Here is a 10,937-nt window from a genome sequence, read left to right as displayed (position 1 = left end):
AAGGACTGATGCTGAAGCTGAAGCTCCAGTACTTTGACTACCTGATGCAAAGAGTGAACTCGTTGGAAGAGACCTTGATGCTGGAAAAGATTGAAGGGGGCGAGATTGAAAAGATTGAAGGATGAGACAATTAAATGGCATCACCAGTTCAATGCACATGAGTTTGAGCAAAGTCCGGGAGATAATGAAAGACTGGGAAGCCTGGCGTGCTGCAGTTCATGGGACACGACTGAGGGTCGGACACGACTGAGCAACTGAACAACAACAGAAGATCACAGTGAGAGTTTTGTGCAACACTGATTCCCAGGCCCCAGCCTCAGAGGTTCTGATTCCGTCAGTTCAGGGTGGGGCCTGGGACTCTGCCTTTCTAACCCCCCCTAGGAAGTCCTCTTGCTGCTGCTCCATGAACCACGCTGGGATCACCCCGACCTTACCCACTGTGTTAGTTCGGGTGAAGGCTAAAGAGATGTCAGAATGCAGCAGCCCAGGGCGGCCAGTCAGCAGTGTTCACTGAGTCCCTGGGTTCCAGGAGCCCCCTATATCCTCACCAGTGGCCCCTATTTCCAGCCAACAGTGAGGAAACTCCTCTGAAGCAAGCGATGGGCAATTTGCACACATTTCTTCTGCTCACATGTCGCTAGCAAGAAGCCAAGCAGCAGTCCCCACCGAGGGGAACAGAGCCTCACTCAGCGGCCGCGTGCCCAGCGGCCATGCTGTGAGAAGGGAAGAATGCTTAGGGTCCTGTCTGCTGCTGTTTCACATGATCCCATAAACAAGGGATCCGAAGAGCACACGGGGAGGTCGAGTCCGGGTGAATCTGAGCTTAGGTGTCTTGTGGGAGACGGTCACAAGCCCCAGGCAGAGCAGGATAGCAGAGCAACTGAGCTCTGGAGGCGGAGGCGCAGATGCGTGCAGGCGAGCTGTGTAAAGCAGCAGCCGTGCGGCCTGGGACGGGTGACGCGCTGTCTCTGAGCCAAGGCCACCTCCTGTGTGAACCGTGGTGATAACACCGTGATTGTCTTTATACGGGGGCCCCAGTAAATGGCAGGCATCCCAGGCGTTCAGGTCACCATGCGTGGGCGGAGGGGGCCCTGGTTGATCCCAGACTAGATTAGGATGTCTGCTCACTTTATTTGCCAATTAAGTGAACCTTTTCAGCTAGTTTTTAATTCCCCTTTAGCAATAGAGATGGTGAAGAAAACAAGTGCCCTCAATGGGATTGGGCTAGGCAGACACTACTCCGCTGGAGACCCCAAGAGGGGCTGGGGGAGGGGATCTCAGTGGAAGCCGGTAAGAGGGTGCCCGGGAGGACGGTGTGGTGGTTGGAGTGAAGGATGGAGGTTAGGACTGCGCTTCATTTCACAAGCATTTATCAGGCTCCTTCAAGCATGGGGCTCCGTGCTGGGAAACGACCAGAAATAGGACCCTTGACCTCAAGGAGCACCCAGTCTAATTGGGAAGCCGAGAAGCAAACCCGCAACCATGATTAAGTATAGGCCAAGGCTGTGATCAAGGCATGGGGATGAGCAGAAAGGTCTGGAAACCCCAGAGTCAGTTCCGGGCAGGGGGAGGCAAGCCAAGGAAGAACTCCAGGAGACAGGCCCAGGTTGGAGCTGGCTCAGCCCTGGGATGGGGGAGTCAGCCTGCAAGCACTGCCCACTGCTGGCTGAGAGGAAAGGAACCTTCTAGATGGGAGGCGATGAGAGAGTACGGCTTGTTCAGGGACCTCAAGCAGGACTGGGCTGCTGAGAACAGAAGGAGAAGAAAGCTGGGGGGCAGAGGGGAGGAGGGGGCCTTTTCCTGAAGGTGACGGAGTCACTGAAGGATTCTGGACTAGAGGAGGCATAAAGGCTACCCTCAAGTCCTGCACGGAGAGGTTTGAAGGGAAGTGAGGTGGGGGGCCAATGAGGATCTCCTCACTCAAATCCAGGGAGGGTGGTTAGCACCAGGCAGCTCTTAAAGAGGCAAAGTCACAGGACGGGTGGGGTGGGGGGCCCAGAATGTCACCAGCACCGCTGGCTCTGAGTTTACTTCTCAGATTTAGGAAGCCAAGGAATCAGGGCACGTGCTGCCAAGAGGCCCAGGCCAGCCTTGGACTTTGGGGGCGGGGCGCGCCAGGGACCCCAGGCCTCCTGCTCCCATGCCGTCTCCCCAGCCCCATCTGGTCTGAGCACTGGAGGTGACTTGGTAAAAGGGGGTTCACCCTCTGCATCAGACCCACAAGTCAGTGCTCTCAGCTTGGCCTCCAGTCTGGGCAGGTGGGCGGTGGTCCCTCCAGGGAGCTGCCGGAGTCGCCCGGCGGCTCACCCCCAGGAGAGGAGGAGGTGCTCGTAGCTGAGGAAGGTGACAGCGTTGACGGGAAAGGCGCGGGCACTGTTGATGGTGAGCCCCCGGAAGAAGACCCCCAGTCCTTCCTGCCGGGCGCTGCTCACCATGCAGTCCAGCAGACCCCCGTAGGCCCTTTGCTTCAGCCCCGCCATCTGCATCCGGGACTTGATCACGTCCAGGGGGGTGGCGGCGACCCAGGAGGTGATGCCGGCAAAGCCCCCTGCCACCAGCACTGTGCCCGAGCCTGGGGGGCAGGAGTGGAGAGGCATTCAGCCGAGGGACGAAACAGCCCCCGTCACAGTCCCCCTCCCCGTCCTCCCCTTCCTTCCTCCTCTCTGTCCCCCGCCCTCTGACGCCACTTCACTTACTGGGGGTCTGGCCGTCCGGCGTGAATTGGCGACACAGCCACTCATAGGTGACGAAATAGATTCCCAGAGTGGGGGTGTCCCTCAGGGTCAGGGCCCAGGCTCCCCGGAACAGCCCCCGGGGCCCCTCGGCCTGGAAGATGGAGGCCGCACAGTGCACGGGCCCCCGGTACCGGGGCGGGGGGCTCCCCGGCTTAGCCCTGGGCTCCGTCTGGTTTTGTAGCCGGACTTTGATGAGATCAAAGGGAGCCAAGCAGTAGGCCTGTAGGGAAGGAAGCAGGAAGGGCCTGGGCGGACCTTGGGACAGGAACAATCCCTCCGAGTTGTCTTGACGGGAGGAAGGCAGCGAGCAGACACGGCAGCATCTTTCCGCAGGGCCTCGCGGGCTCCCGTGGCCGCTCTCAGCCTCTCTCACGCGCAGTGGGGAACGGGCCAGAGCCCCCTCCCTTACCATTAGACCCCTGACAGCAAGGAGCCCTGGCCCTCCCCTCGGCCGAACTTGCTGACACACCCATGGCGCTAAAGAAAGAGTTCCCTAGCGGGCCAGTGCTTAGGACTCGGTGCTTTCATTGCCATGGCTGGGGCCAAAATAAACAAAAAGAGAATTCCATCTGTGCTCACAAAACCGCGGGGGATGGACCCCTCCCCACGGATAAAGAGGTCACCTCGATAGTGTTGAGGACTCAACTTCATAGACTCCTCCGGCCTCACCTGCTGCCAGACGCCTCTCAGAGGCCCCTGGGTGGGGAAATTGGCCTCACAAAGCCCCAGACTCTAGCGTCCCAAGAAGGTGGGTGACAGGGTGGGATCTGACCGTCCTCGAACACGATGGCTGAGGCGGACAAGACAGGTCTGGGGTAACATTGGTGCTGGGGGCTCGGAGGGAAGGGAGGGGCCGAGGTGTGAGTCAGGGGTGCAACTAGGGCACGTTCAGGTGAGGACTGAAGTCCCAGCCGAGATCGGCACATCGTTTCTGGACTTGAGTGTTTTTTGTTTTTCTTTCGTGGAAGGTACCCAAGCTCGCAGCCCTGGAGACGGCTGACGGCGGCGGAGCCTGCAGGCTGGCTCTGGTGGTGATCTTTAGAGGGTGGCAGTTGGCTTACTTACTCCCCCACAGGAAGGGCCGTGGGCTGGGGTCCCTCCCTGTGAGGTGGTGCTGTGATGTCACCCTCCCAGCAGAGCCCATGGGCAGTACTGAGCTGAGGGCTGCTCTGGGGGGTGGGTCCCTGGGGGTGAAGACATGGCTGGGCCAAAGGCAGGATGGCGGGGAGGGGTGGGCTCGGGTCCCTGCCCTCCCCACTCTGTGCCCACCACAGGGGCCGTGGGGATGTCAGACACTATACCAGACTTAGCCGAGTCAAATGCAACTTTTGTACACAAGAGGTTGTCATTCCCTGCTTTATGCTAACTAGAGTCTTCCTGTCCATCTCCATGCAAAATATACATTTCCCGTCCCAGGTGGAAATCAGAGCCTTGGTCTTGGTAGTAAACGGGGCTCCATGTGGTCCCTGGACCCTATCCCCATCAATGACTGGACAGTCCCCAGTTCCACCATCTGTTCTGCTTTCTGAGGAACCAGAGAGGAAGGAAATGGAGAAGTTGGGCCCGGTTGAGCCTAAATCAGGCCACTTGGCCTGGAGGCTCACTCTCTTCCTTGTTTTTGCTGGATGCATGTCTCAGGGTTTGGGAAATATGCAGGCATGAACCCCGCACTAGGGGCAGAAGCAAAGCCTGGACCTTTCACGTCTCATGAATTATTAATTCACTCAATGAGCCCCTGACTCTGTTCTTTGTCCTTGCTCTCTACCCTGAAGTGGACAGAGCATCAGGGCAGGTGTCAAGTAGAGGGTGACCTGGGGTACTAGCTGGGGGGGCGTGGAGCCAGGTGCACACCCTTGGACCTCTGCACTCAGGGCCCCCCTTAGCTAGGGCTCCCCCTGCTGCCCTGTCCCCTCCACCCCACCCCCCAAAACCCAGTACTCGAGCGCTGAGAACAAAGACCAGAACCAAATGGTTAGTCACTTAATAATTAACACCCTGGACCTCTCCCAGCGAGATCTGTGGATGGGCCACAGGTGAGGGTCAGAGACGGCAACAGAACCCCCCCCCGAGGTGGGCACCAACGGCTGTCCTCCTGGCACTGTCTCCCCCCTCACCCCAGCTCTCTTGCCCCTTGCCCCTTCTGTTCTCCATGACTCTCCCCTCCAGACCTGCAGCCTAGAAGGCCACTGCTCGGCCAGGTCAGGTCCCAGGAGCAGGCCTTTCCCCACCACTCCTCACGTTCCCCTTGAGAAGGCCGGGGGTCTGTGGCTGTGGGTCACTAGAGGTGGGTTGGAGGGAAAGGAGTGAACTGATCATCACTATGCAAGTGTGTGTGTGTGTGTGTGTGCGTGTGTGCGTGTGTGCGCGCGCCTGTGCACCCCCTCACCTGCAGGAACCCCCCGGTGCAGCCAGCTATGAAGACGTGTGTGTAGCTGGGCGGCTGGGCCCGCCGCTCCTGGTGGGAGGTGGCCGTCAGCGCCAGCAGGGCGTTGCTGTAGACCCCGAACAGGACGGAGTTGACCACAGCTATGCTGGCGATGGGGAAACTCATCCCTTTGAAGAAGCCCAGGAGCTGCAGAGACACGGTGCGAGCTGGCTAGGGGCTCTGGGAGCCTCCCATTGGCCCTCTTCAGGCCTGGCACAGCCTCCTCTGGCTGGAAACCACTCCCAAGTCCGCCCACAGGCAGGTGGAGGCTGGCTAAGGCCGGGGATGGCCTCAGCTCCACTTTGGGGGGCATGAAGCTACTGTTCAGCCCATCCCCTGGTGGCCCCAGACTTGGGTCTTCTTTCTCTCTTCCCGGGGGCAGAGCCCTGCTGGGAGAGAAGGAAGCTGGCCCCGACAGTCCAGAGGCCTCCCATATGCAAACCCCGCAACGCAGGCCACCCACCGACTCATGGCGGTAAGTCTTGACCATACAGTCAACGATGCCCCGGTATGTGGTCTGGGTCTGCAGCCGCACCTGGACAGGGAGGACAGAGCAGGCGGGAAGGCCGGGTGTCCAGCCGGCTCATTCCTTGGGCCCTTTGGGCAGGACCCCAGCAGGGCAGGAGAGGCGGAGAGAGTCTCCGCGAGCCAGGCCCTGCTCTCTCCCTGATGTCTGCTTCAGGCGACATCGTTCCTTCCTTGGGCGCCTCCCCTAGACTCACCTTCACAGTGTCAAAGGGGTGTCCCAGGACCAAGCCCAGAGCTCCTGTGGGGACGAGAAGGTGCTAGGAGTTAGGCCCCTTGGACTGGGCTGAGGAAGCCAGGGTGTGTCAGGGGGGAGCAGAAGTTGCCCCCTGGCACCTTCCTCCGTGCTAGGCACTGGGCAGGGAAGGTGTGGGGAGCAGAGAGAGAGAGCGAGCCTGGCCCTGCCTGGAGGACGCACATGCAGAGGGGAGGAGCCAACCCCAGACACACAGGGACATCGCCCGTCCGGACTTGACCCCCGAGCATCCTGCTGACTTGTCTAACTGGGGGATTCCAGGGCTCCGGCCTCCCTTCAGCTCACAGCTGCTGTTGAGTGCAGGGCCTTGGTCCAGTCCCCGCCTTCCCAGCGCTCTGCCCGGGCAGTGCAGAGTTGGGGGCTCTGAGAGGACGCCTGCTGGCACCAGGGGGGCCCAGCCCCCCAGCATCTCCCCATCTCCTGGTCCTGCCCTGCTTAGCAGAAGCTGGTCCTGGAGCTTCGGGGAGGTCACTCAGATGCTGGGCCGGGGCGACAGCACAGCTGGCCTCAGGGCTCACAGCCCATTGCCAGGTAGGACAGAGGTCCAGAGCGGAATGCAGGACAGCGGGTGATGTCAAAGGTGAACTGTCCTCTGAGCCCTGGAGATGGATCTGCGGCGCAGGTGAGTCTGGGAGAGCGCTCACCACGGCCCCACCCCTGACAGGTGTCCAGGTTGGCGGGGGGCAGCCTGGGGCTTGGCAGTAGCCCCCGCCCACTGCACCATCCTCTCCTCGCCCCCTCGGGCAACTCCCAGGAGGCCCAGGGATGGCTGGTTCTGGACACTCCCAGGCCACCAGGACTTTGGCTTCAGCTCCTCTCAGGTCACCCACCTTCCCCAGGAAGAGTGACCTGCAATTGGCATTGATATGACAGAGGCAAGAAAAGTGTCTCACCGGAGATCCAGCCGGCCACAAACTCCTCCGCGGGCATGTCTGGCAGGGGCGGGCACAGATGGCTCCAGCAGAGGAGACGCTGGTGAAAGTGTAATTCCACCCTCCCCGGACCCTGGACTGATAATCTGCTACTAATGTTTAACCCTGGGTGAGGGCCGGGTGCCAAGACCTCAGGGGACCAGGATGGGGAGCCAACCAGCTCTAGAGATGTGCAGAGTGTGAGATCTCACGGGGCAGGGAGGATGGCCCACCGTGGCCTGAGCCCCCTGACAGCCAGCGAGGGCCTCGTGGTATGACCAGGCCCGGCAGCCAGGCTTGGGCCTTGGGGGCATCCCTCCGGGGCTGCCTCAGTGTACAAGGATTTAAGGAGCCCCCCTCCCTTGGCCCAACTCCTGTTCATCCCCCAGCCCTGCACAGCAGGCTGCTCACCCCAGCTTGGGTAGGTGGGGGCTGGCCACCAGGAACCAGGCCCAGCCAAGAGGAGTGACTCACCAGGGCCGGAAGCCGCCTTCTCCGAGGGTTGTTTACCACTGACTCCACAGCATGTGTCAGAAACAGCCTCCCTTGCCTTCTCCTCCTGGAGCCTCTTTCCCAGGGGAGAGCTAGGGACATGTTGTATAAAGGATGGTGTGTCTCTCTGCCTGGGGTGACCAAGCTATGATGCCCACTTCTCTGAGGACAACAACTCAAGCCAACAGGCCAGGGACCGGAATCCCTGTCTTCCTCTCTGCTTCCTTAAACCTACTTCCCCTGCTGCCAGCTCACTAAACGAAAGGTTACTCCAGTCACCCTCTTGCTCTGTTATGAGCTAAGCCATGCTAAGTCACTTTTGTCGTGTCCGACTCTTTGTGACCCCACGAACTGTAGCCGGCCAGGCTTCTCTGTTCATGGGGTTTTCCAGACAAGAGTATTGGAGTGGGTTGCCATTTCCTCCTCCAGGGGATCTTCCCAACCAGGGATCAAACCAGCATCTCTTAGTTCTCCTGCATTGGCAGGCAGGTTCTTTACCACTAGGGCCACCCGGGAAGCCCCAAAACACACATGCTTTGTTTTGAAAATGCTATTTTGTATCATTTGAAAATGTGTTGCCTCTTGGCCTTACACCTGGAAACTAACACAGCATTGTAAATCAACTGTGTTACTGTTGCTCTGTCCCTAAGACCTGTCCCATTCTTTGCGACCCCATGGACTGCAGCACGCCAGGCTTCCCTGCCCTTCACTATCTCCTGGAGTTTGCTCAAAGTCATGTTCATTGAGTCCATGAAGCCGTCCAGCCATCTCATTCTCTGTCACCCCTTTCTCTTCCTGCCCTCAATCTTACTGAGCATCAAGGTCTTTTCCAATAAATAAACGATACTTCGACTTAAAAAATTTTGTTGCCTCTTTTTATAAATCAGATGATTGCTCATAGGTTGTGTTTTCTATAAGTGTCTGGTACTTTGATTTTTCCTACTCTGTCATCTCTCTCTGCCCCACAAGGGGAGACATGTACATGGAGTGAAAAATGCACAGGGTTTGGCATCTTCTAAACTGAGTTCCAATGCCAAAGAATGCTCAGACTACCGCACAATTGCACTCATCTCACACGCTAGTAAAGTAATGCTCAAAATTCTCCAAGCCAGGCTTCAGCAATATGTGAACCGTGAACTTCCTGATGTTCAAGCTGGTTTTAGAAAAGGCAGAGGAACCAGAGATCAAATTGCCAACATCCGCTGGATCATGGAAAAAGCAAGAGAGTTCCAGAAAAACATCTATTTCTGCTTTATTGACTATGCCAAAGCCTTTGACTGTGTGGATCACAATAAACTGCGGAAAATTCTTCAAGAGATGGGAATACCAGACCACCTGACCTGCCTCTTGATAAATCTGTATGCAGGTCAGGAAGCAACAGTTAGAACTGGACATGGAACAACAGACTGGTTCCAAATAGGAAAAGGAGTATGTCAAGGCTGTATATTGTCACCCTGCTTATTTAACTTATATGCAGAGTACATCATGAGAAACGCTGGACTGGAGGAAACACAAGCTGGAATCAAGATTGCCAGGAGAAATATCAATAACCTCAGATATGCAGATGACACCACCCTTATGGCAGAAAGTGAAGAGGAACTGAAAAGCCTCTTGATGAAAGTAAAAGAGGAGAGTGAAAAAGTTGGCTTAAAGCTCAACATTCAGAAAACGAAGACCATGGCATCTGGTCCCATCACTTCATGGGAAATAGATGGGGAAACAGTGGAAACAGTGTCAGACTTTATTTTTTGGGCTCCAAAATCACTGCAGATGGTGACTGCAGCCATGAAATTAAAAGACGCTTACTCCTTGGAAGGAAAGTTATGACCAACCTAGATAGCGTATTCAAAAGCAGAGACGTTACTTTGCCAACAAAGGTTCGTCTAGTCAAGGCTATGGTTTTTCCTATGGTTATGTATGGATGTGAGAGTTGGACTGTGAAGAAGGCTGAGCACCAAAGAATTGATGCTTTTGAACTGTGGTGTTGGAGAAGATTCTTGAGTCCCTTGGACTGCAAGGAGATCCAACCAGTCCATTCTGAAGGAGATCAGCCCTGGGATTTCTTTGGAAGGAATGATGCTAAAGCTGAAACTCCAGTACTTTGGCCACCTCATGTGAAGAGTTGACTCATTGGAAAAGACTCTGATGCTGGGAGGGATTGGGGGCAGGAGGAGAAGGGGACGATAGAGGATGAGATGGCTGGATGGCATCACTGACTCGATGGACGTGAGTCTGGGTGAACTCCGTGAGTTGGTGATGGACAGGGAGGCCTGGCGTGCTGCGATTCATGGGGTCGCAAAGAGTCGGACACGACTGAGTGACTGATCTGATCTGATCTGAAACTGAGTTCCAGTCTCAGCTGCCCCGGCCAGCAAGGTGATCTGGTCAGGCACGTGCTTTTTGAGGCTCTCTTGTCCCATGTCATCTGGGAGGCTTGGGAGGCCATCAAAGAGGCTTTCCAGGTATTGGTGTTGTCTACAAAAATAATCAACAACAATCTGCAATAAGAATTGAAAAGAGTTTTATTTGAGTCAAACTGAAGACTATGCCCCAGAAGACAGCCTCAGATAACCCTGAGGAACAGCTCTGGAGAAGCATGGTTTTCAGCACAGTTTTATGTCTGATCAGAACAAAGATCCGTCTAGTCAAAGCTATGGTTTTTCCAGTAGTCATGTATGGATGTGAGAGTTGGACCATAAAGAAAGCTGAGCGCCGAAGAATTGTGCTTTTGAACTATGGTGTTGGAGAAGACACCTGAGTCCCTTGGACAGCAAGGAAGTCCAACCAGTCAATCCTAGAGGAAATCAACCCTGGATATTCATTGGAAGGACTGATGCTGAAGCTGAAACTCCAATACTTTGGCCACCTGATGTAAACAACCGACTTATTGGAATAGACCCTGATGCTGGGAAAGATTGAAGGCAAGAGGAGAAGGGGAAGACAGAGGATAAGATGGTTGGATGGCATCACTGACTGAATGGACGTGAGTTTGAGCAAACTCTGGGAGATAGTGAGCGACAGAGAAGCCTGTCTTCTGCCCCGCTGGACTGCTCTGCTGCACTTCATGAGGTCGCAAAGAGTCAGACAAGACTTAGTGACTGAACAACAAGGACAAGGACAAAGAACATCAAGCGAATCAGTGATATATTCCTTCAAAGTTTCAGAAAAGCAAATCAGCACAAACACGGCAAGGCAGTATGGCCTTGGTGCCTGGGAAGGGTGTCATCACTGAGGGAGCACCTGTGTTGGTGTCCCAGGAAGAGGGGCAGTTCATCTTTATTTTTAAGATGGACATTCTTTTTTTTTGTTTTTTTTTTCCGGCTGCCCAGTATGTGGGATCTTAGTTCCCTGATCAGGGATCGAAACCACGTCCCCTGCAGTGGAAGCCCAGAGTCTTAACTGCTAGACTGCCAGGGAAGTCCCTTAACATGGATGTTCTTTACTTCTGGTCAATAATTAAAGCCGATCTACAGTGTATGTTTGATAGGCCACAAACAGGCTGTTTTAGTTAGCATCAAATTCAAGTTAACTCATGTATAAGCCAGAGTGACTCCCCCACACCTCAGTAAGTGAACATTCCTTTTGTCAGTGTC

At 55.8% G+C, this 10,937-nt stretch overlaps 1 protein-coding gene across 1 annotated transcript; it reads right to left on the bottom strand.

Moving 5' to 3' along the window:
• Positions 1 to 1,111: 1,111 nt before the first annotated feature.
• On the bottom strand, positions 1,112 to 7,678 carry SLC25A45 (solute carrier family 25 member 45). Its single transcript, XM_027532410.1, has 6 exons — positions 6,835 to 7,678; positions 5,883 to 5,926; positions 5,624 to 5,695; positions 5,122 to 5,307; positions 2,697 to 2,955; positions 1,112 to 2,572 (listed from the first exon to the last, which is right to left on the bottom strand). The coding sequence occupies exons 1-6, from the start codon at positions 6,869 to 6,871 to the stop codon at positions 2,304 to 2,306; spliced, it is 867 nt and encodes a 288-aa protein (XP_027388211.1). The 5' UTR covers positions 6,872 to 7,678; the 3' UTR covers positions 1,112 to 2,303.
• Between the last annotated feature and the right edge of the window lie 3,259 nt (positions 7,679 to 10,937).

This window comes from Bos indicus x Bos taurus, chromosome 29, assembly GCF_003369695.1.
Source record: "Bos indicus x Bos taurus breed Angus x Brahman F1 hybrid chromosome 29, Bos_hybrid_MaternalHap_v2.0, whole genome shotgun sequence".
NCBI classification, from domain to species: domain Eukaryota; kingdom Metazoa; phylum Chordata; class Mammalia; order Artiodactyla; family Bovidae; genus Bos; species Bos indicus x Bos taurus.
The sequence above is the reverse complement of the archived record's forward strand: the minus strand, read 5'-3'. Positions and strand labels throughout refer to the sequence as shown.